The sequence below is a fragment of the Balaenoptera musculus genome, chromosome 10, assembly GCF_009873245.2.
Source record: "Balaenoptera musculus isolate JJ_BM4_2016_0621 chromosome 10, mBalMus1.pri.v3, whole genome shotgun sequence".
NCBI classification, from domain to species: Eukaryota; Metazoa; Chordata; class Mammalia; order Artiodactyla; family Balaenopteridae; genus Balaenoptera; species Balaenoptera musculus.
Window position 1 is genome coordinate 44,377,850 of NC_045794.1, and position 23,811 is coordinate 44,401,660.

The 23,811-nt window shown below is 57.3% G+C and overlaps 2 protein-coding genes and 1 long non-coding RNA gene across 10 annotated transcripts; 2 read left to right on the forward strand and 1 right to left on the reverse strand.

Annotated features, from left to right (window-relative positions):
* Window positions 1–437: 437 nt before the first annotated feature.
* On the forward strand, window positions 438–3,106 carry METTL7B (methyltransferase like 7B). Its single transcript, XM_036866185.1, has 2 exons — window positions 438–1,333; window positions 2,443–3,106. The coding sequence occupies exons 1-2, from the start codon at window positions 836–838 to the stop codon at window positions 2,677–2,679; spliced, it is 735 nt and encodes a 244-aa protein (XP_036722080.1). The 5' UTR covers window positions 438–835; the 3' UTR covers window positions 2,680–3,106.
* On the reverse strand, window positions 3,067–22,173 carry ITGA7 (integrin subunit alpha 7). Of its 8 annotated transcripts, none has more exons than XM_036866184.1 (26): window positions 21,766–22,106; window positions 17,503–17,630; window positions 17,324–17,403; window positions 16,010–16,265; window positions 15,387–15,518; window positions 15,009–15,128; window positions 13,939–14,146; window positions 13,636–13,829; window positions 13,171–13,259; window positions 12,919–13,046; window positions 12,690–12,785; window positions 12,482–12,543; window positions 12,190–12,359; window positions 11,611–11,760; window positions 10,850–10,965; window positions 10,074–10,266; window positions 9,911–9,991; window positions 9,726–9,805; window positions 9,513–9,587; window positions 9,267–9,369; window positions 8,603–8,779; window positions 8,285–8,416; window positions 6,379–6,492; window positions 6,051–6,149; window positions 5,837–5,962; window positions 3,067–3,785 (listed from the first exon to the last, which is right to left on the reverse strand). In XM_036866184.1, the coding sequence occupies exons 1-26, from the start codon at window positions 21,969–21,971 to the stop codon at window positions 3,555–3,557; spliced, it is 3,546 nt and encodes a 1,181-aa protein (XP_036722079.1). In that variant the 5' UTR covers window positions 21,972–22,106; the 3' UTR covers window positions 3,067–3,554. The 8 variants fall into 8 exon arrangements, with proteins under 8 accessions (XP_036722079.1, XP_036722078.1, XP_036722077.1 ...); XM_036866179.1 differs by lacking the exon at window positions 15,387–15,518 and adding an exon at window positions 4,731–4,843 and having other exon boundaries at window positions 3,588–3,785; XM_036866178.1 differs by lacking the exon at window positions 15,009–15,128 and adding an exon at window positions 4,731–4,843 and having other exon boundaries at window positions 3,588–3,785.
* LOC118902157 lies at window positions 21,837–23,600 on the forward strand. The gene is made up of 2 exons (XR_005021522.1): window positions 21,837–21,920; window positions 22,660–23,600. It is a non-coding gene; the product is annotated as an uncharacterized LOC118902157 (long non-coding RNA).
* The last annotated feature ends 211 nt before the right edge of the window (window positions 23,601–23,811 follow it).

Sequence of the window (23,811 nt, forward strand, 5' to 3'; positions counted from 1 at the left end):
AAGGAGCATTTTCCAGGGCCATTGGTGGCCTCTGGGGGAGGACGACTTTAAACAAAGTTCCTGGTTGGGGCGGGTGCTCTGTCCAAGTCCACTGCCTCTGTCCTGCCGGTCAAACCCACTGTGCCCCGGCCAGCGCGGGGCTGAGGGATAAGTTCTGGGGACAATTCCTGAGTCAGGCAGGGATGAACTATCTCAGGAAAAGGTCTCCCACACGGCGCTGCTGGAGCCGGGGCAGCCCCTGTGCTGCTGCCCAGCAGAGAAGTTTTGTGACCTCCCCCACCACCACCCCGGGGTTGACACATTCTTCTCTGTGTTTGGCTTCTATCTGGGGCAGAGGCATGTTACAGTTTACAAAGCCCTGGGGGTGTTCCAGGGGCACCCAACCAGAATTTCCAGTTTGCATAAACTGAGCAGAACCTGAGCCCGGAATGAGGCCGGGACATGCCGAAGGAGTCCGCTCTGCCCGGGCATTTGGCCCCCATGAAGCTGTGATCTGAGACGTAGCTCCCCTCCCCCTTCCCGCGTCTCTCTGAGACGATCAGCACACACCAACCTCTTCAACTGGGCACAGCGCCCCAGAACTCAGGACACACTGGCACCACCTGTTTCTTCGCCCCACGTAATAAAATTGGTTGAAGAGCCTACGGGATTTTTGGGACCAGTGCCCTCTGGAGAGATTTCATACATCAACTCCACCCCGGCAAAGAGGAAACTGCCAAGTAGGAGACAGGGAACAAAGTCCTATCACGGGGCGAAAGGAGGCTCGAGTCTGCAGCGGCGGAGCAGAGAGACAGGCCAGTCACCCAGGGGAAGCTCCGCTCAGAGCCAGGCTACCATGGACACCCTGGTCCGACTCCTGCAGCTGCTGGTGCTGCTCCTGACCCTGCCCCTGCACCTCATGGCTCTGCTGGGCTTCTGGGAGCCCCTGTGCAAGACCTATTTCCCCTACCTGATGGCCATGCTGACAGTCAAGTGCAACCGCAAGATGGACGGCAAGAAACAGGAGCTCTTCAGCCAGATAAAGGGGCTGGCAGGAGCCTCGGGGAAGGTGGCCCTACTGGAGCTGGGCTGTGGCACTGGCGCCAACTTCCAGTTCTACCCATCTGGCTGCAGGATCACCTGCCTGGACCCAAACCCCCACTTTGAGAAGTTCCTGACAAAGAGTATGGCCAAGAATAGGCATCTTGAATACGAACGGTTTGTGGTGGCTTTCGGAGAAGACATGAGACAGCTGGCCAATGGCTCCATGGACGTGGTGGTCAGCACCTTGGTGCTGTGCTCGGTGCAGAGCCCAAAGAGGGTCCTGCAGGAAGTTCGGAGAGTACTGAGGCCGGTGAGCAGAATGGGAAGTGTATGGGCATGGGGCAACAAACGTAGCATCAGGCACCCCGGTGTCCAGGGCACCCAGGATGGGGAATCTCAGGCACTAGTGCATTAGACACCCGCCCACCCCCACCTGCTGGTGAACAGGAGATATGACCAGGGCCTGGATGGGGCAGGATAGGGCGCTGTGGAAGCACACAGGTGATCCACCTAACAAAGGGGGAAAGAGAGGTGAAGGACACCTAGGGATGTGGTGTTTAAATTGAGATCTGAGGGATTAAGCAGGGGGTGGAGGGAGCAGCGGAAACAAAAGAGTGTTCTAAGTAGAGGTATTAGGGGTAGTAGAATCCATAAAGTTTGGAACTGGGTGTGGACAGAAAGGAGTTTAGGAGGATTTCCAGGTTTCTGGCGTGAGCGACTGGTGGAGGGAGTGAGGGAGGGTAGAGAGAAGTGCCATTTGCAAGATAGGAGAAACCTGTTTTGGGCTTGTTAGGTCTGTGGTGCCATGGAGACGGCCAGGCAGAAAACCCAGAGGCACTTGGAAGTCCAGATCTGGAGGTCAGAAAAAGATGTAGCCTGGAGATTTAGATTTGGAAGTCACCAGCTTGCAGCTGGTAAATTCCAAGCACAGGGGTGCATGAGATCACCTAGGGAGGGTACAGTGAGGAGGGAAGCGCTGGAGGAAACCCAGCTTACTCAGGAGTCCAGCGCAAGCTTTCCCTGGGATGCTGGCTGAGAAGTCCGGGACGCATGCGTCTTGGTCTCGGGAGAGGGCTCAAAGCAAGCATCTCTGTATCCAATGAGATCTCTGCTCCTGGTTCTCCACCTCCCCATCTGTCTGCCCTCGGCTACGCTGTCCTTCAGGTCATTGTTTAAAAATGTCTCACCAGTCATCGCCCCTAGGTCACAGGAGGCTCTTCACACTCGCTTTGAGTTGGGGGGGTAAGAGCCAGGGCATGCAGAGAAAGTCACAGAGCAGGATGATCGCCCTAAACTCGCAGGCCAGCACCTCCCACTCCACCAAGAGGTTTTGACCAGGCTTGGTCAGCGGGATGGAGGTGAGAGTAGAGGAAGGTTGCGGAATGGAGCAGGTAAGTGACGCTCTCTCTTCTCTCCCAGGGAGGAATGTTTTTTTTCTGGGAGCACGTGGCTGAGCCGCGTGGAAGCTGGGCCTTCCTGTGGCAGCAGGTTTTAGAGCCCACCTGGAAACACATTGGGGACGGCTGCTGCCTTACCAGAGAGACCTGGAAAGATCTGGAGAATGCCCAGTTCTCTGAACTCCAGATGGAACGACAACCCCCTCCCATCAAGTGGTTACCTGTTGGCCCCCATATCATGGGAAAGGCGGTGAAATAAGCCCCTCCTTCTCCCACCTCTGTAGGGGGAACCTCTAACTTCAACCCTTCCTTGTGCAGTGAAAAAGCTCTATTCCCATCCTGACTACGGGGAGAAAACAGTTATACCCTGTCATATCCTTAACTGCAAATTCCTGGACTGGGTCTCCCAATTTTTGCCCACTACCCCTAGGACAGCTCCCCATCCCTTCCCCGTGTTCCCCCCACTTCTGAGACCACACCCACGTGCCCCCAGGACCTGGTCACAAAAGTCACCAGTATCCCTGCCAGGCCCCCTGGGCTCCCTCCAGCCACCACCTTTGTCCTGGGCTGTGGGGATGCAGAGAGAACCAGTCCTCTCTGGAGACCCTGGGCACGAGGGAGCAGGACTCAGCAAAGAAGCCAGAGGTTTTGTCCTCAAATAGTTTTTAATAAATAGACAAAATCCACTGATTGATGCGGCAAACTAAGGTCAGAGGCGAGGGGAAGCTAGGGAGGGAAGAGCCCCTGAGTCAGCGACATAACCTCCTCCCCACCCTCTGGGCTTAAGGCACTTTCAGGGAGATGGGTCCTTGGGGTCTCATTATACAGGGTGAATGGGAGAGGGAGGGATTAGGGTCCCTTCTCCCCACTTTTGCACCAGGACACCACTGCCCTCCTCACCCTCCCCCACGACCCATCCCTGATTTACCCCTCTCATCTCACAGCATCCTAAGGGGAGGTTTTGGGGTGGGGGGTGTGTGGTCCTCACGGGGAGAGAGGTCTGCGCCCCTGAGGAAACAGATCCTGCCAAATCCTGATGGGACACCAGCAACCCAGCCTGCCCTCTTCATCCCCAGGAGCCATCTCTGGAGAAGGGGTGCAGGGGACCCATGGGCCAGGCTGGGAAGGAGGAGGCTAGGCAGTGCCTGGCACAGGGTGCCCATCAGAGCCCAGCTCCGGGTGCCCATCCCCAGCCAGGATGGGGTGTGCATCGGGGCCCTCCCGCCGGGGGCTGCCCCAGTTGTTCCTCAGGATGGTGCCCGTCTTCTCCTCCTTGAACTGCTGCCGGTCTTCCCGTGGGATCTTCACCGCGTGGTACTGGGGCACAGTGGCTTCGGGGTACCGCGCTCGCTTGAAGAATCCCATCTGGAAGAACAGCAGGCCAGACATGAGGAGGCTGCAGGGCTGAGGTCCCTGGAGCAGATGCCCAGCACAGCCCAGCCTCTTGCCTCCACCGTCCCTGGGACAGAAAGAACCAACAGCAGCAGAAAGGGGCTGGCTGGGCAGCAGCTCGTGCAGTAAGCAGCCCTCACAGGTGCCACCGTCAGTGCTGGGTCCCCAGGTTCTCATGGGCAGCAAGAGAAAGACCAGGAGGGGCCTGAGGTGCAGGACCAAGGACATCTCCCTTGGTGCCTGAAAGAGGGGGTTGAAGGTAGAACATCAGGACTGCTGACCCCAAAGGTTTCCACACCCCCAAGATTTTTAAGAGACCCAGTAGCATCCCCTAGAACACAAACAAGAGCAGAGGAAAAACATGGCTTCCTAGAGCCTGCAAACTCCAGAATGATTCCTCTCAAGCCTCCTACGCACAACCCCTGTGTACTGAGCAGCATGGCCCTTAGGGTGGGCCCTCTCCTCTGTGAATATGGTAGCCTGGCCCCTCCCTAAGTCATGAACATGCTGGCCCTTACCTACCAAGACAGAAATGTGCCCCTTGCACACTCACACTCAGGACTTCCCAGGACTCCTACATGCTGGACTGCACGGCACCTCCTTGCACGTGTGTCTCTGCACACTCATGCCCACAGAAAAGACATGCACGGCACCTCCCTGCACTCCCCACGTGCTCACAACTCCAGGAGCCCACCCAACCCTTGTGCATGCCCCAGGCTGTGCACACTCACCCTTATGACCTCACCCTGACAACCACCTCCCCTCAGTTCCTGGAACTCACACCACCCTCATGCAATCTCCTTTCTACACCCTGCACATTCCTGGTCCCCTGAATGCTGGGAGCTCGACCTACGCTCACATACATACCCACACACGCGCGCACACGCGCGTACACACATGCTCACACACAACAATTACCCCACGGTCCCTGGACCCCCAGCTTCCGCAGCTGAGGGCTGCACGGCCAGCCGGGCCCGGTGATAGTTGGTGGGGAAAGATGAGCTCTGGCTGTTCCGATGGAAGAAGCCACACTGGCACGGAAGGGAGGAAGGGAGCAGAAGAGGTGGAGGATGGGAAGACTGAGGAAGGATGGGGGCCTCTACCTCTGCCTTGTCCCCCTTCCATGGGAGCAGGAAGCAGAGATTCTGGAGCCAGTTTCTCGGAGGCACCAATCTCCACTAAGAATGGCAAGGTTCCCAACAGTCTGGATGCCCAGAGGCCTGGTCCACTGATGGCTCACATTTGCCAGAGGGTGTGCTTGGTCCTGGGGAGGGGGGGGCAGTTCTCCATAGGGCCCCAAGGGCATGCATGGCTCCACATAGCCCAGATGTGGCATGTGGTTCAGGGGATGACCGCTGGTGATGGATGTGATTCTCTGTACTGACACGCGCATGAACGGGCTTTCAATGTGGAGCCCCAGACGCACACGTGATTCTGGCTACACTCTGTGTGTATGAGAATGGTTCCATGTAGAGCCTGGTATGTGGCGGTTCCGAGTTCAGTCCTGGCAACAGTTCCCTGCAGGCAGTTCTCCACACTGGTTGGCTTTCTTGGCCACAGTTTCCTTCCCAGCCTTACCCGCCATGCTCTAGTTAATTCAGACCACACTTCCCTGCCTCCATGACTTTGCCTCTCATAGTCCTTCTGAAAGGCCCAGACCCACCCATCCCTCTCCCCACATCCAGATCCTACCACCCCACCTTCTAAGGCACAGCTCCAGGGCCACCAGCTCTCGAGCTTGCCCTCGCCTGAATTCCCACTGCACTTTCTTGACTTAGTCCACTGCCTCGTCCTTGACTACTCCCCTCCCCAACTAGACTATAAAATCCCTGAGAACACGATCTACATCTGACTTATCTCTGAAACATCCAGGGCCTGATAGAGACCCTGGTACACGCAGGGTAAGTGCTCAATGCAGATTTGCTGAATAAATGGGAGACTGAGTGAGAGAACCACACCATGAAAGGCCACCTGCCTGACAGGGGAGCCCTGCGCCCACTGGCGTCACCCTCCCCAAGGCTCACCTTCCACATGAGCAGCACCAGCAGCGCCAGCACCAGCAGCCCGGCCAGTACAGCCAGAAGGATGACCCACCAGGGGACTCCTTCTGCCACCACAGCCACGGGGTCCAGGTATACCATCACTGGGATCTGGGGAGCAAGGGGTTAAGGGAACAAGGGCTGGAGCAACAGGACAGAAGAGCTTCCCCTGCTCCACCTCCCCAGCCCGGCAGCTCACCACTGTGGAGGCATCTCTGAGCAGCAAGTTCTTGATGGAGGACTTCACGGTGATGTTGGCTTGGACAATCACTTCCAGGGACTTCACAGCCGAGTACTCCTAAGGGAGCAAGGAAGGAGACCCTCCTCCTAAATGCCCCCATGCCCCCACCTCCCCCCAGCTCCTGAAGTTTGTAAAGGGAATGGTGCCCAACACGGAGGGTGTTTCTGCCTGTCTTGGGTTGAGAGTGTGCTGCATTTGGACAGGAAGGAGGAAGAAGGAGAACTGAGCCCCAGGGCAGGTGTTGGGGAAGAGGATGCCCAGCCCAGCGCCCCAGCCTGACTCTCACCTCCAGGAAGGTGCTGTTCCAGAGGCGGCCCCAGACATGCAGCACAGCTGCACGGTCAAAGCTGTAGAGAGGGCAGCTGAACACCACGCAGCTGGCCGTGCCCCGGGTGCAGTCCTGGGGACCAGGACAGGCAGGGCTCTGAGCTGCTTGGCCCCAGCCCACTGAGCTGCCCAGAGCCCAGCACCCTCACAAACGTGGTAACACAGACACCGTCTACCCAGAGCCTTCCCTCCATCCCTCCGTGAGCTCCCATTTTCCCCTGGCTCTTCGTTCAATATCTCTCCCATTTTCCTTACCTGGCTTCAAACTCCCCTCCTCCAAGAAGTCTTCCCAAACTAACCCTGTGGTCCAAAATAGCAGCCTAGCCCAAATCTGGGCTATTTGGCTTTGAAATGCATGGGGAGCAGGGAGGAGGTCTCTTGACAGCGGCAGGCAGAGTATCTTCCCCAGTAGATGCTTATGTTACCTAATGACAGTCCCATATATTGAGCATCTATCTGCAAGGTACTTATCTCACTTAAATTCACAACTGTCCTGCAAGGTGCATATTATTATCATCCCCATTTTTCAAACTAGGAAATTAAAGTTCAAAGAGGCCAGGTGACCTGCCTCAGGTCACACAGCTAGCAAAGCTGGAAAGAGGTGGAGCAGATACTTGAACCCAGGTCCAGAGTGGGCAAAGCTGCACTCCTTTGCGAAACCCAAACTCACTGAAGGAGGAGGATGCCCCAGGAGCTGCTGGGGGGACAGGGGACTTAGGCCCTTCTCCTTCCAAGCCTGCCCTAAATCCATTTGGCCCAATCCTACCTAATGGCCCATTTGCCTAAAAATTAATGTTCTATTCATCACGCCGCCTATACAGAAGAATGGCCACTTTCGAGCAATTCAAGAATCCTTGGTCAATTTGTCTAAAAGTCATTTTAAGTAAAAGAATCCATTTCAAAGTTCTTATCAAAAAGGGTGGCCTTTCAGAAGAAATCAGTCACCTGGAGAAAGCAGGACTATCCATGTAACAGGGAAACAGCAGTTACACAAGCTCATACCACCCCTGAGCTGCCTTCATTTGCTTTCCACCATGCTCTCAGGGGGACAGGGAAGCCGAGGGCCCCCAGGAAGGATGGGCTGTGGCAGCGGAACTTCCTCCCAGACAGATGCCACCAGAGCTGGCCCAACTGCTGCCCTCCCCCTGCCAAGGTCTCTTTGCCTCTTTTTGCCTCTATTGCCCATCCTTTCCACACCTGGAATTCACCTTCTGCCACCAGGCCAAGCACCCCCCGATCTGTGTCCCCCCTCCCACTCTCACTGCCAGCGCCATCCTAAAAGGGACCAGTACACAGAGTCTGCGCTAATCTGCTCAGCGAGCCCCCTCAGGAACAAAACCGTGTGAAACAAGGAGGAAACGGGGAGGCAAAAGGGCTCGAAAAGGATAGGCTTAATGAATCACATAAATATACGATCGATTTAATTATTAGAACTTTTAAAACCTTCAAGTGTTTTTTGACATTGTGAAAATCAAGCAGGTTTCCTTATGCAAATTGACTTTCTGTCCTAAAAGAATTCAAAAGGATAACAAACAGATCTCAGAGATGGCTAAAACCACCCCCCTATAAAATGTGACCTTTCATACAAACGCAGGGAGAATCAACTGCGTGGGCAACGGGCTATGGTAAGTGCCCTGCTCTGGAGTGAACACCTGGTGGGCACGGGGGAGCTGCGGCGGCGGCAGCTGCTTCACAGGTGTGATGTGAAGTGCCCTGTCACCTTGCCCCCGGTGTCCGTGACCATCACAGTTGTTGACAGGCCACCCGGCACCCTGAAGCTCCCTGCCCTCCCCTCTCCCCGCCATCCTCTGTCATACCCCGTGCCCCACCCCATCCTGCCTGGGCCACGTCTGCCCCGCCCTCACCAGGGTGACGTTTTTCTTCTTCTCAGCAGAGGACACTGGCCACCAGGATGTGCTGGGCTCCGGCTGCTCATGATGCTCCTGCGGCTCCGGCTGCCCCAGCTCCCGCCGCCTCCTGTCCCTGCTGTCCACATCCTGAGGTGGGGAGGGGCCCAGTGAGGGTCCCTCCAAACGCAGCAAGGACAGGTGGCACCTCCTCCCCAGCACCCTCCTCCTGGCCCCCCGACCAGCCACAGACCCCCAGCCCCATGGCATCCTTCCCAAAGTCTGACCACGCCCCACCCTGCTTCCGCCGCCCCACCCACCCCGCCTAAGCCTCACCAGGTGGAGGATGTTGGGCCTGGGGGAACAGAGTCCCCTCTGCCCCGGCCCCTGCCCGCCCTCCAGCTCCACCCGCATGGGATACAGCAGCCACTTCCCGTTGGCAATCTCGTGGGGCCACATGATGTTGAGGAAGGCCGAGCCCAGGGTATTGAGTGACTGGCCTTGGTTGGAGACCTGTGGGCACAAGAGAGTGCGAAGGACAGGTTCTAAATCCCCAGAGATGGAGGGGACAGGGCTGCGGGGAAGCATAGCTTCAACAAAGACTCAGGATCCGAGATCCAGGCACCATTCTCTGCCCACCCCAAACCCAGGAAAACCCGGAGATGTCACCAGGAAATGCGGGGAGGCCCCAGCCAAGCAAGGGCAGGGCTCTGGGGAGAGACATCAGCCCTCCCCCCATGTCCCCGTCCCCCAGCAGAGGCCCCTGGGCCCTCATGGCCTCCCCAGACCAGCAGGTGGGATGTCCAGTCAGGAATGAGCAGGAAATGGTCAACTGAGGCCTCAACACAAACACCTGCACACAGCCAAGGCCCAGGAACTGGGAGAGGTCTCGAACTCGCCGGACCACCAGGCGCCAGATGGGAGAAAAGCCACAGCCCTTGGGACATGTCTCAGCTTCCCCTCTGTGCCAAGAAGGGAGGGACCTCACCAGGCCGCTTACCGTAACCTCATACTTGACCTTGCTGCCCACATCTCGCTCAGATTGCATGGCGCTCTCGCCCCGCACCACGCCGGAGAAGAAGAGCTGCTGGGGAATGGCCACCCTGGTGAGGAGGGGTCAAAACAGGGGCTGAGGAGGCCTGGGGCCTGATGGAGGGCCAGGCCAGGTGAGGCAGAGCCCAGGCCTGGGTTTGGGGTTAACGATGCCCACCCCTCTGGCGGAGGTGCCCACCTGGACAGGGCTTACCCCGTGATGGACAGTGGCAGCTCGATGAAGACACGGGCTCGGGCAGAGACCGGCTGCAGCTCCTGCTCGCTGATCCTGGCGTGTGGCAGGGGCAGGTGTGGGCGGCGGGCACAGGCCCCGCCCCAAGGGACCAGGTGAGGACAGCAGAGCCCTTTCTAGGTGGACTTCAAGCCACTGCCCCCACCCTCACCCACCCTGCCCCGCCAGCCTTACGTGGCCAACAGCAGCTCCACCTCCAGCTCTGTGGTCTCAATGGTGATCCCTGAGGTGCTAAGGATGAGGTAGAAGGTGACCTAGGCAAAGCGTGAGCAAGGTTAGAGTCCGGGAGGGCGAGGGGCTTGAGGAGGGGTCAGGGGTGAGAGAGCCGCTCGGATAGGGAGAAGGGCAGGTATGCCGACCTGGGCACCTCTCTTCATGGGGTTCCCCAGCTCACACTCGACATGGGAGGCGTTCTCATTGGACAGGCACAGCGGCTTCTCCTGGAGTGGGGACAGAAGGAGAGATCAGCTTGGGTTACTGGAGCCCCCAAGACCCCATCCCTGCCCTGCCCCGGGTCCTCACCGCAGGGTCCAGGGCCCGGACTCCTGAATAGTGCAGAGAGGCAGGGAGGGTGACCAGGAGCTGGGCTTCATGGGCGTCATCCCCATCAGCCTGGGGCTGGGCTGGGTCCGAAGGCAGATTGGTGACCTTCAGCTCCAGGCCGATGACTGGCTGCCCACTCAGTGCAAACAGGGCTGTCGTCCCATCCGCATCCCTGGGGGGTCAGATCCCACTCACTCTAAGACCTGAACACCTGCCCCCGCCTCTCCCTCCCTTCCTCCTCTCCCCGCCAGTGCACGCTGCCTGCCCCGACTCCCTGAACCTCTCCTCCCACCCTGGCTCTCCCAAATCTCCGCACACACCGGTCCAAGCCTCAGACTCAAGAGAGTCAAGACTGGGAGTCAGGGGACCTTTGTTTCTGGCCCCAGCTCCAGCACTTACTGACCTTGGGCAAGTAACTTAACCTCTCTAGGCCTCCGTTCTCCATCTCTAAAGTGGGACTAGTAATATTTCCTGCTTCATGGGGTTGTGAAGACTTAACAGTGAGATGTATGTGAACTGTATAATTTTTTTTATATGGTGAAGGATTGTCACTCTCTGCCAGAGGAGCCCCTGTGGGCCCCTCACTGCCCTCATCCTGCAAACTTCTGAGCTCTCAGCAGGTCCTCCCCACCTTCCACCTTCCACCCTCTCCCTGCAGGCTGAGCCCCCGCTCCTGCTGGCCTTCCCAAGGGGACTTCCTTCCGTCCCTTGATCTCTTGCCTTCCCACCCCACCTGCTCCCTCGCTCCCCCTCACATGGGCAGAGGCTGAAACTCCGTGTCGCTGACACGGGCGCAGAACCGGGCGTGGACCAGCTGCAGATTGCTCTGACACACCTTGTCTTCACCACAGCCTTGCTTCAGAAAGTGGATCTGGGAGAGATTTGAAGAGGGGGTCATTCCCAGGGGGTGAATGTATCGCCAAGGCATATGGCAGGGTAGAGGATCACGGGAGTAAACAACCTGAGTTCAACCCGCAGATCTGCTGCTTCCTAGCTGTGTGATACCCAGCTGGTCACCTAACCACTCTGAGCTGTGCCCTCATCAGTAAAATGATGGGAGTATTACGATGCCGTGGTAGACACCAGCAGGCTAGTCCACAGCGAGGCCGCATTTCCTCAGCCTTTCTTGCATGTAACTAAGTCCCAGACTTAGAACGTGAAGAGAAGTAAAGGGCATCACTTCCGGACTGGCCATAAGAACCACACAAGGAACTCCCCGCCCCCCTCCAACTGATGGGGATAGAGGTGACTTGAGGACCTTGGAGGCCACATTTGAACATGGCAGACCCCCACCACCCTGGGCCCCTGAATGACTGCCTGTCCCCTCTGACTAGGAACACATGATAATTTGGGCCATTTTACATCTGCGGTCCACCTGTTACAGCATCTAGAGATACGAGGAACCACTGGGGTAACATGAAAGAATTTTGCAAGCTATGAATGTCACTGGCGAGGAAGTCATGATCCCTGTTCCTCCCAGCTTCTTCTCCTGGGCTAAACCAGAACGCATGCTCACCTCTGTCCGCTGGGTGCTGGGCTGGTGGGCATTGAGGATGGGGGCCACGGGGGGCAGCCCCTGGCCAGGAGCCTGTCGCCGGAGCCGAGGGGTCTGGAGACTATAGGACAGAGTCACCACGATGGCCCGAAGCTTGTCTTTGACATTCTCCTGGGGAAGGGAAAAGATAGACGTGGATACAAGAACAACCCCCAGACCCCAGCCCTGCCCAAAGCCCCCAGCCAGACCTAGGACAGATCCTGAAACCTGGAAGGAGGCTCAGGGAGACGAAGGAGAGAGGCGGAGAACTGGGCTAGGGGGGGGAGAGCAACTGGGGTGGAGAAGGGAGGACAGCCAGGATTTAGGGCTTCGGGGACCAGACGAGAAGATGGAACCTGCCATGGCCATCTCCAGGGCGTATAGAACTTGACAGGAGATGCAAGAAAACAGCAGGTAAAAGAGAGGCCCAAAAGGGAGCCTTCCCAAAAGTCGAGATCTTAGACTGAGGTGTGAGTGTGTTTGGGAAGAAGATGAGAGGAATCCAGGAAAAGAGAAGATGCGATGACAATGACCCTCAGAGGCCAAGGGGTCAGAGTCCACCTGAAGCTGAAGCATAGTGTCTCCACAGACTCGGTCATGCTGGTGTTTCAGCCACACGGTGCCTGAGGCCTGGTGCTTGGGGTCATCTGGGCCACGGCTCAGGAAGGTCACACGGGGCACCTGGCCCCGGAGCCTCCGGTCTGTGTCCCCATCTAACGTGTAATCCAGGGCTGTGGCAGGTGGGAGAGGAGGGGCCGGTGAGCTGCAGAGCAGCTCCAATGGGCTCTTCTCTGCACCCCGGAGTGACCCACCCTGACACCCAACGGGGCGGGCGTGGAGGGGCCTCACTCACCCACAACGGGGCTGTAGCTGCTGGGCGATGCAATGTAGCTGAAACAGACCCTGAGGTCCATGCTGCGGGGACAAAGGCAAGGCTGACAGGCCCAGGCCACACCCCAACCCTGCCCACTCCTGCCCCAGCCCCAGCCCCAAACTGGGCAGACAGGGGAGAACTGGACCCTGGAGGCTCCCCTCCACCCTCCCCTCGGACCCCGCCTCACCAGACCGAGTGGCCACTGGCGCAGTTGGGCTGCTCTAGGTCGATGTTTCTTGGAAGAATAGAGACCTCGTGGGAGACATGGAGGACGGGCCTGGCCCTGGGGAAGGGGGAGTCCAGGGCACAGGAAACATGAGAACATGAGGCTGGGATAGAGGGGAGGCGGCAGATCTGGCACTGCAGAGCGGCTCCGGCCTTGGGGAGGGGGAAGCCAGCAGAGAGGGAGGGCTCACCTGAAGAGCACGGCAGTGTCGGCCAGGGAGCCCACCAGCAGGTCCGGGTAGCGGTTCCCATCCACATCCAGGCCGCCCGACAGAGAGTAGCCAAAGCTCTTAATGCCCACAGCCTCGCCCTCCAGCACCTGCGGGACCAGACCATCAGCCTCCCCACCCATCACCTCCCAGCCTCTGCCTCCCCCGCCCTCTGCTGTTGTGCCCCCCAGGTCCCCCAGACACCCATTCCCTCATCCCCACCACTCCCCTCACCTGGGAAGGTTTGACGACAACCCCCAGGCTGCTCCCGTGGTAGATAAAGACTTTCCCATCCCCGTCGAAGGGAGCCCCTACAGCAAGGTCTGCAGGAGTGGGAGAAAGGCAATCAGACCTGGGGGCTGGAGGTGGGAGGCATGAGGTCCAGGCCCCTACTTTCCCTCAGTCACTCAGTTCCATACCCTGTGTTTTCTATTTTATTGAGAGGCTACTAAGTCCTGGGCACCTTACACATGTCATTTTTAATCCTTTCAGCTACTCTCTGCAGGTATCACTGGCTCAGAAAGGGGACCTGCCCAAGGTCACAAAGCTGGTAAATGGTAAAGCTCAGACAGGAGCCCAGGTTGCTCCTCTCCCTGAGCCCTCAGAAGACCTTCCCCTTGACCTCAGAGGCACTTCCGCACCCCTGCCCCTCACCCCTCCCTCCCCCCCTTCCCCAGCCTTCCCTGTCCCCATTCACACCTGGGAAGCCATCTTGGTTGAGGTCCCCCAGGACAGCCAGACTGATCCCGAACATGGAGTCAGGAGAGCCGCAGAGCCGGAGAGGGGAGACCCCAGCCCAGTGACCCCCCTGGTTCATGTACACATACACGGCACCCCCCAGTTCTTCTTGGCGCTCAAAGTAGTAGGGGGCACCCACTACCAGATCTGTCCAGCTATGGAGAGAGGGAGACAGCCAGTGGAGTCAGGAGGAAAGGCCAGAGGCCCCTTACCCCTCCTAGACCCAGCCTCCCCCAGGCTCCACCCGCCTCGGCCCACTCTCACCCGTCATTGTTAAGATCAGCCACCGCCAGCGAGTAGCCAAAGCCAGAGGTCAGGCGCTCCCCGGACAGCATAACTTCAGGCACCAGGCGACTGGCGCTGTCTTTGCGCAGAATGACCACAGCACCCTTGTGGTTGGCACGGGGGGCCCCTGCCACAAAGCTCAGCTCCTCTGCTCGCACCAGACTCTTCCCCGAGTCGATGGAGAAACCTGGATGGGGGCGACTCACCAGTGAGCTCTCCCCACCAGACTCCCAGCCAGGGTAGGTCACAGGTCCTCCCACCCTGCCCCTCCCTAAAAGGTAGAGGTGCCCTCTGAGGTATCACCACCACAGCTGGACCACTCCTCCTCCCCTCCAGAGGCCCGGAAGCCCTCCCCACCCAGAGACTAAGGTCTGGCACAAGAAGTGCGATGAGGTCAGCCTCAGGGACTGGGGAGGAAGGAGAAAGGCAATGGCTGAGAAGGCCAGGCCGCTGGGCTGGGGGCTGAGGCGCCGGCAGGAGCTGGGCCAGGGCGCCCCCATATGATTCCCTGGAACTGCTCTCCTCTCTGCACACCCAGGAGGCCCCCATCCCATCCAATGCACCTTCTTTGCCCCCTACTCCCACCATCCTGGCAGGAAGAGGAAGACTTCACGTGGACGGGAGAGGAGGAAACGGGGGAAATGGGGAAGAGCTTGATTCACGCAAGCTTCTCCCAGGCCTCGTTTCCTCCTCTTCTGCGGAAGGATGCGGATGAGAAAGGAGAGGGACTTACCAACACAGCTGGACCTTTCTCCGCACATGCCCACCATCCATCCCTCAGAGAAAGTCCCCCAGAGGTCTAGCCTCCTTCCTTCCCAGTACAGCCTCAGCCCACCTGGATCGTCCTCCATGGAGACCCCCGTTCACAGCCCCGAGGCTTCACCCCTGGGCCTCTTCTCCTTGGGCCTGGTTACTGGGCTCAGCTCTTGTCTGTAATCTGGGCCCAGTGGGTGTTTCTCTGGGTACGTGTTGGGGGGCAGGGCAGGAGAGGTGGGGAGGCCAGGCCAAGCCCCCAGGGCCCAGGAGGACGTGGAGGGGAGCTTACAAACCTAAGTAGCTATTCAGGGCCAAGTCTCCGGCTGGTCCTGGGAGCCGGTCAGCAGGGTCCAAAGTTTTATACACCAGCTGGTCAGGGTCTGAGCTATCAATGTTGGTCACAAAGAGCAACCCTGCGGGGGGCGGGGCGGGGGAGACACCAGGGAAGGGACATCCAGAGGAGGGGCCACAGAGTGGGGAGACAGAGGCAAACAGAAAGAGGAAGACGTGGAGAAAGAATACGAGAGAGACAAACAGACCAGAGAGATAAGAATCAGAGACAGAGAGAGAGTGAGGGACAGAGACAGAGACGGAAGGATGGGAGCATGGAGAGAGAGGACAAGAGAGGAGCAGAGGGTTAGAGCAGCTCCGGGCCAGGGAGGGGTCCCTACCAAAGTAGCTGTTGGCAGGGACCGGGATGAGGCGGGGGTCCTGCTCCTTCTCACCCCCCGCCTCGTAGGGCCCGTCGTCCAGATGTGCCAGGTCCGCTGAGCCCTGCACACAGAGCTCCACCCTGGCCGTGCCTGCAAGGACAGACCTGTTAGTGCCCAGGGCAGGGAGCAAGGAGCACCCGCAGGCCGGGCGCTAGTTAGACAGGCACCCAGGGAAGCCCCTCCTCTCCTTTCCAGCCCTATCTCCACCCCCTCCCGGCCCAAGCTGCCTGGGGTCCCCCAGACTTGGCATCACACTCACCGAGTGTCAGCCCGGCCAGCGGCAGCGTGCGGAGATGGGAATGGGAGTGATGAGGTGTGGGCTGGTGTGTTGGAGCATGCGGGCCCCGGCTGGGCATGTGGGAGCTCATGCCAGCATGTTGCGGAACTCTCAGCCATGCGGAGGAGAGGCGATGGCCCCGTTCGTGTGCGTGCTGGCGTGGCTGTGGTGAGAAGCGTGGCAGGGCCCCAGGGCTCCACGGCAGTGAACATGTGGGCGTGCTTGGCCACATGCTGCCCCCAACCCCCTCTCTGAGGTACTGGACATTTTGGTTCCCTTCTCCCCTCCCCAGGGAGTCACTCACCCTTCCAGTTATAGGTTCCCGGGGCCCCAAAGAGGAGGTAGTGGCTGTCGGGGGAGAAGGCGGCGGCCGTGCCCTGCTGGCAGAACCCAAATTGTTCGTGGCCCTGGGGGCGTCCCTCACAGAACTTCCACTCCCCGCCATCCAGCTCATCGCGGATGGCCAGGTCCTGGCTTAGCACAAAGCAGCGACCAATCACGTCCCTCGTCTCCAGGATCTGGTCCACACGCTGCCGCGCCTCGTATCGGTGCGCACAGGTCTGTGGGAGCAAAGGAGAGGGGCTCATTCCACTGTGAGGGCCAGGACCCTGCTTGAGCCACGCTGCCCGTGTGCAGACATTTGGCAGACACTGGTTCACTTGCACACAGGTGCACGCGTGCGGGTGCATACAGGCGTGCACACACACACAGACACATCTGCCAGCATCACTGGGGCACCGCCCCCCAGCCCAGTGTAAGGCAGATATATAATATAATCCCCTGCCCTATCCTCTCTGCACCCACTTCTTCACCCACAGCACAACTAAGCCAGCACCCAGAACTCACGTCTCCTCGATCCCGCCAGATGGGACTATCCGCAACATGCCCAGCTTGGTACTGCCTCTGAACCTTTCTAAGCACTGCCACCTCGTCTGCAAAGAACTCCCTCCCTTCTCCACACTCCAAGTGTTGCTTATTCTGGAAATCCTGGCTCAAATCACCCCACCTGCAGGAGTCTTTGCTCTCCACTCCTCCCTTGAACTTGTATGGACTGGGGACCATACCACTCACTTAGCATTAACCATATTCTGCCCCATAGGGACTTATATTATTGTTTGTGCATGTTAGTGATGACACAGAGAGAGAGAATGAGAATCTCTGGAACTATGCAGGAGGCTAGCTGAGAACCAGGCTTTTCCCTGAGTTTACACGTCCTCTCTCAGTAACTAGCACAATGCCTGATGTTTAAAAGGTTCTCAGTGAGTTTGACAAATCAGTGGATGGATGAACGGTTAGACATTTTTAAATTTATAAGGACAGGGACCATGTCTTACACCTTTTTGTATCTCTCTGAGGTCCCCGGAAGCGGACCATCATACCATATTGCCAACCTGAGTTCTGTAAGCACATCTGTGCATATGCACACACCATACACACACACACACACATACACACACCACCCTTGCATAAGTGACAAGAAGTGGTACTCATTGCAATTATATTACTGTTACAGAGTCAAACTGTTTTTCCTTCTTTTTAAAAATTAATTTTCATGACCTTTTTCAATAAAAATAGTAAATATTAAAAGTCAAAAAAAAAAAAAAGATATGGTACTCACAACAATCTTGCCCCCAGGTCCCTGGCTCCGAACACTGACTCCCAACCACTGGTTCTCCTTACTCTCCTTCTGTACGTCAGCTGGAGGCGGGACACTGGGAATTAGGGGAGGAAAGAGGAAGCCAAGTCCTCCCCTCCCCTCCTCCTGTGCCCCCCACCCCACCCCCACAGGGCCCTCACCTCCCCGGTCGATGTCCACTCTGTAGCAGTCAGTCTCTTCCAGGCTCAGTGGGCAAGCGAAGAGGCCTCCAGTGCGATTCGCCTGCTGCCCAGGCAGGGCCAGAGCCTGGGGAGCGCCCACCAGCAGCCTGCATGATGGGGCAAGGGCAGGAGTTGGTGGCCAGAGTGCTCCACCTCCCCAGAGCTGCCCAGGGCCAACTCCTCGGTACCAGGCAGAGTGTTGAAGGACTAAGGCAAAGGGCCAAAAGCCAGTTTTCCCATGTCCTGATACGGGCAAATTAACACACTTGGCCGTGCAATCATCACATTACGCATGCACATACTATCTGGATGAAGAACCACATACATAGTAGATACACACACACACACACACACACACACACGCTCACGCCACCCAAGCAGCCTGGCCAGCACTGCTGGTTTGAAAGAACCGCCTGTTCCCAGCACCTGTTCCTGACCAGCCCTTCCTACCCCCCACTCCCTGGCCCCATCCCCAAGCTCTGCCCTCCTTCCCAACCCCAGTTCAGTCGAAACCTTCCAAGAAATGCCAAAAATGCTGGGAGCAAAAGTAACAGCACCATGAGGTGGTCCAGGGACCAGCTTTGCGGGGCCAAGCAAGAGACTAGATATGGGTCCACCTCCCTCACCCTCTCATCGGGGATCCATCAAAGACCCACCGCCCAGTAACCGTGCCAGCCCAGGATTCTATCAATCACACCGGCTGGCATGGAGGTAGGGGCAAGTTTCTCTTTCTGTCTCCAATCCTAGCCCCATTCTCCCCATACATCCTGAATCCCCTTCCCCATCCTTCCTTCTGCTCCCCCATCCATGATTTTCCCCATTCTGCCCCCCGCCCCACCCCAACCCAGCCTTCTCTCCTACCTCCCCCTCAGACGCTTTCCCAGCTACAACTTTCTTGGCAGGACAATTTTCCATGATCACAGCCAAGGCTTCTTCCCCAGGGGAGGACTGTGCTGGGAATGGAGGCTGCCTGGGTCCCCTGGGGAGGACCCCCAGGCCAGGAGTGAAGGAGAGAGAGAGGTGAGGTGATTGGCACCCAGCTGGCTACAAGGATCTTCTTTTCGCAGAGGGCGACTCAAAAGCGTCAGCAAGACAAACCTCAAGGCCTCTCTCCCCCACTCTTTTCCTCCATCGCCCTTGCTGGGGCATGAGGCCCAAAACTGTGTGGGGCAATATTGCAGACAGGCATCTGTGGGGCACTGTGCCAGTTCTGATGGGGCACAGAGCCAGTCTCCCTTCCCACAACTCCTCCTCGTCTCTTAGCAGCTGTCACCCCATGTCAGAGCCAATGTCACGAGAGAGGGGGGTGGGGAGTGGAAGGGAAGAGAGCATACACTGGGCATTCGTTAACAACTATTTATTGAGAACCTATCATCTGCCAAGCCCTGTGTCAGGCACTGGTGAGACAAGGAAGTAATATTTATTCAGCACCTAATATGGGTCAGGCCCTAGGCTAGATGCCAGGGATATGAGGAACTAACGTTTATGACTCTCTACTAGGTGCCGGGCACCGGGCTAGGCATGTTACCTGCATTATCTCATTTAACCTGCACAACAATCCTATGTGAGGATTCTTTGCTTCTCTTTCAGATGAGGAAACTCACTCAGAGACATTAGTTGGATGCTGGAATTCAAACCCACATCTGCCTAATTCCAATATCTGTGCCTTTTCCACCCAATGACTGGCCACCTTCAGAAAAGGAAGACAGAGATGAGGAGAGGAGGGTACCCAAGCAGAAAAAGAAACTAGGTGGCATGGCCAACCTTCAGACAAGTCCATGGTGCTCCCACCTCCAAACACAGAGATGGAGAGCCCTTGGAGGACTGGGGCTGCCTCATTCATCTTTGCATTTGCCCCCTAGGAGGTGTCCATATGTGTTTGCTGGACCCACACATTATGCAGACTCACAGAGACACACAGTGTCTCAGCTGGTCAGCGCATAACTAAGCACCAGGAGAAGCTAACAGTCGTGTTTAATGCTCACATCTCCCCTGGAGGTCATGAGTAGGGAGTAGAAAGGAGGGGAGGGGTCCATATGGAGGAAAGAAGCTGAGTGCATAGCTATGCCCAGCCCCACACTTGGTGGAGAACAGACCAGACCATCCCACCTGGAACAAGAGTTCCCACACACAGCCTCTCCAGTCCCTCCACCTCTGCCCCAGCCACACACTCCCTCCTGGCTTCATCCCATGATCCCCAGCCACCCCAGACCTCTGGACAGAACAGTATCCACAGATGCAGCCACCGCAGAGAGAAAGGCAGCTAGGAGCAAAGGACTCCCTGGGAGCCTGGCTAAGTGGAGGTGAAGGAGTAGCCCAGTACCTCTGCACTTCTCAATTCCCCATTCACTCCAGGCTCCAACCCAAGTCCGGCCCACTCTGACTCTCTCAATCTGGGTGGCCCTGTGGGGAGGGTGCTTGGCCTGGAAGGTTGGCTCAGCCCGGGGGGTGCTCCAGCCAAGCCTTTGGATCCAGGCTCCCTGTAAGGCACTAAAGCTACGCTCCAGCTCTGTGGATCACCATACAAGAAAAAAGGTACCAACACTTTCATAGCACCCACTGTGGGCCTTGCACTATTCTCAGCATTTTACATGTGTTAACAACTCTTTCAATGCTCACAACAACTCTATATGGTAGTACAGTTGATGGTATTACAGCTGATGGAAATAAAAGAGGCTGAAACCACAGAGCAAAGAAGGTTACACTTCAAAGTCTCATCTGGGGCCAGATTGAAAGACATCAAAATTGGTGAGGTCTTTCGATCAGCGAGTGCTGGGGAAGGTGACCTGCAACCCCAAAGCCAGGGACTTAGCGAGGTATCTGGCCTCTCACAGGCCACGAGACAGCAGAGCGCCCCCTGCTGGAACAAGAGCAGGGTGAGGGGGTCAGGCCCCTCTGGGAAGGCCCCCAATTTGGCTTAGGGGCCACCATCAGAGACGAGGGGGAAATGACAGGAGACCAAGCTATTAAAAATAACCTAGAATTTGCCTGGAAATAGCTCAGAGAGCTCAGCATGTCCTAAAAAGGCCTCCAGTCCTAGAACTCTAGCACATGGCGGGAGGGGGGAGGGAGGGAGACAGAGATGAGGGAGGAAGTAGACAGAAGGCTGAAGAAGAGATGAAGTCAGTAGCTTTCCATTGCTCCCAAAGTTTGGGGGACCGCTTGACCCCGCTCCCTGATGACAGGGATAATGGAAGAAGAAGAATCAGAGCTAGCCCCTCCTCCCTGAGCAGGGAAGAGAAATGAGCTCTTGTCCCTACTCTCTGCCCCCAGGCCAATAGCAGTGGGGAGAAGACAGTCCCAGTGGACAGCACTGATCTCAGTAATGGACACTTAGTGTGGCTTAGGCACTGGCCTAGGAGAGAAAAGTCCCCTGGCAGGAAGGGGTGGGCCGCTTTCTTCCCCTTCCTGCCTCTCTTTTTAAAATCGTATAAGGAGCTGGGGCCAATAGTACAGGAAGCATGACAGTCACAGGCCCCATAAGTGTGTCTTTCTCCTACGGGTCCCGAACTGATTAGAAAATAACCAGAATTGTCCTCTGCCCCTCACTCTCCCTGCCTCTCCCCACTGCTGAGATTCCTGGAGCTGGAAATTTCCTGAGGAGGAGGAAGGGGAACAGCCTGGCCAGCATCCTTCCTGGATCTCTCTCACTGCTGCTGCTGCTACAACTTTGGAGGCTCTGTTTTCTGCCACCCTCTATCACCAAGCCACCTAGTGCAGACTGCCAGACCCTCCCAGGTCCTCTCCCAGCCTTCCTGTGGTCCTGAGCCACAGAAGCGGCAGCCCAGCGTCCCGATGCTCTCTTTCCATCCCATGGCAATGCCCTGGCAGAAAGTTATTTCTGGAGTCTACCCTCCATCCCTTCCATGGCACCTTCAGCCTCTCTGTCCTTTCCCTCTCCTCCTGGCCTAAGCAGAGGCCAAATGCTCAATCTCCCTTCCTGAGGGAGTTCAGCTTCCAGAAGGAGGGGAGCCACAAGCACTGGGACTGGAACAAGAATGCAAGCCGGGGTGAAAGTTGAAAGGAGATCGCTCCCAGCCAAGACAAGAACCTTGTTCTCCAACTTATCCCCAAAGCAAGATCCTGGGTCTCAGACCCAAGACAGGCAAGGCTCCAGGCTGGGGTGTGGGTTATCTGTAGGCAGCCTGAGTCTTGATGGGGTTGGAAGATTGAGAGATGGGGCGGGCCGGGGGGGCACCTGTGGCTCGGGCACGGGGATTCTGCGCGGGTGTGGTGACTCACCAGCTTTGGGGTCCGGGCTGCAACTGGCGATGCAGAGCCACAGAGAAGCCGAAGAGGCTCCCTGGCTCGCCCTCCTTGCGCAGGGCGCCCATCACGTCCAGATTGAAGGCGACAGCCCCTGGGAAGAGCAGTCCGGCAAGCAGGGAGCCAAGAAGGTAACAAATCCCAGGGGCCCCCCATGGATCGCGGCCCGGAGTCCCTGCCATGGGGCGACCCCCGCGCGCGCTCTGGAAGAGCGCAAGGAAATCCGCTCGCCCCCCGAGTCCCAGGTCTCCCGGGGCGGGTCTCTGGTCTCCGAGTCTCGCTGGTCCTTCAGGGGGTCTCCCAGTCTTCCGCCTCGCCACCCCTCTCCCGCCGCTCCGCCGCCCCAGCACCAGCCAGGACAACTGCAGCGGCCGCAACCCCTGGTCCACTCCGGCTCCCGCCTCCGCTCCCACGGGTGGCGCCCCGGCCCCGCCCTCGCCCCGCCCCTCGGCCCCGCTGCAGGTGGAGGCCGCCGGAGTCGCAGAGGGATGCCCAGGAGGGTGGCTCCGGGTGGGAACCCTCCCAGTCCCACCCCACCTCGGGCGCCGCCCCCGCCAGCGCTCTCCCTTTCCCCCCACTCCTGCCCTACCCCGAGAGCGGTGGAGGCGGCGTCTGGGAATGGGGAGGGAGTGAGAAATACGGATAGAAAGGCGCCGAAAAAGAGGAGCGGCGGAGGGCGGGACGGGTAAGAGATGGGAAGTGGATGAGGCTAAAGGACAGTCTGGGAAGAGAGAAATGCAGAGAGAAAGATGCAGATGAGTCCGGTGTGGTCGCTTAATGCTACCTTCTCCCCATGGACACACAGAGCACCTCTCCTGCTGTTTAAATCAAACCATTTCCCACCCGATCCCATCCCACCCCACCTCTCAGAGTCCGGCAGTGGCAACGGCTCTGCTAGACACATACATCGTCAGCGGTCAGAGAAGCAGAGGAAAAGACTGGCGAGAAGAAAGAAAAACTCAGCAGGCCTGGGGAGGGGAACAAAGGAGGCAGGTAGAAAGAAAACTGAAAGAGAAAAGAGATGGTGAAAGAAGGGTAAGAGTTTGATCAACAAGGATGGAATGAAGGGAGAAAACAAGGAAAAGACTGAGGGTGATATAGGAAGAGGAAATTAAGCTGGGGGGAAAGCATGGACTGTCAAAGAAGACCAAAAATGTGAGAGATTGGCCCCAAGAGGCAGAGAGATGGGAAAGATGTCTCCGGCTTCCAGATCCTTCCCAGAACCGTACATTTCCTACCCTCCAAAGGGGAAGGGATTGGAGGGGACAGGGTCCTGCGCTGGCCCAGGCAGGATCGGGGTGGGGCTTCCCAGGGATGTCCACAGGGACTTGTCCCTCTGCCTCTCCCTTCCCCCCAGGCTGAGACAAAGGCAAAGGGGGGGGAGGACATTTTCCAACTGTGCTATTTATAACTCTAATCCAGAAATGGGGCCAAGAAGAGAGATAGGAAATAATTTGACACAACTGGAACCTCACTTGCTGCCACATCCCGTTCCTAGTTCTCTTTCTTACTGGGTGTTGGTCTTGGGTATATCCATCTGTCCATTTTTCTCCCTTCTCTCTCTCACCCTCTGGTTTTGTCTCATCCCCAGCTCTGTCTTTATCCCCCTTCTTGTCTCTGTCACTTGGAATCTTTCTAGACTATTTCTCAATGTCTCTAATGTTTCCTTTGCCCCCCAAACACTATCATATCCTTAAGACTCTCTGTTCTCCCTCCCTGTCTTCAAAGCTCCAATATGTGTTCTCCCTAATTCCTCTTCCCATGTTCCCTTTGTCTCTCTTACTTCTTCTTCCAGGATTATACGTAAAATTTTTTTTTTTTAATTTTTTAAATAGGCTCTCACTCTGCTGCCCAGTGGGACAATCCTTGCCCTGTGTAAGTTACGATACATTTGAAAGTTTAGGACTTCCCTCGTGGCGCAGTGGTTAAGAATCCGCCTGCCAGTGCAGGGGACACGGGTTCGAGCCCTGGTCCAGGAAGATCCCACATGCCGCAGAGCAATTGAGCCCGCGCACCGCAACT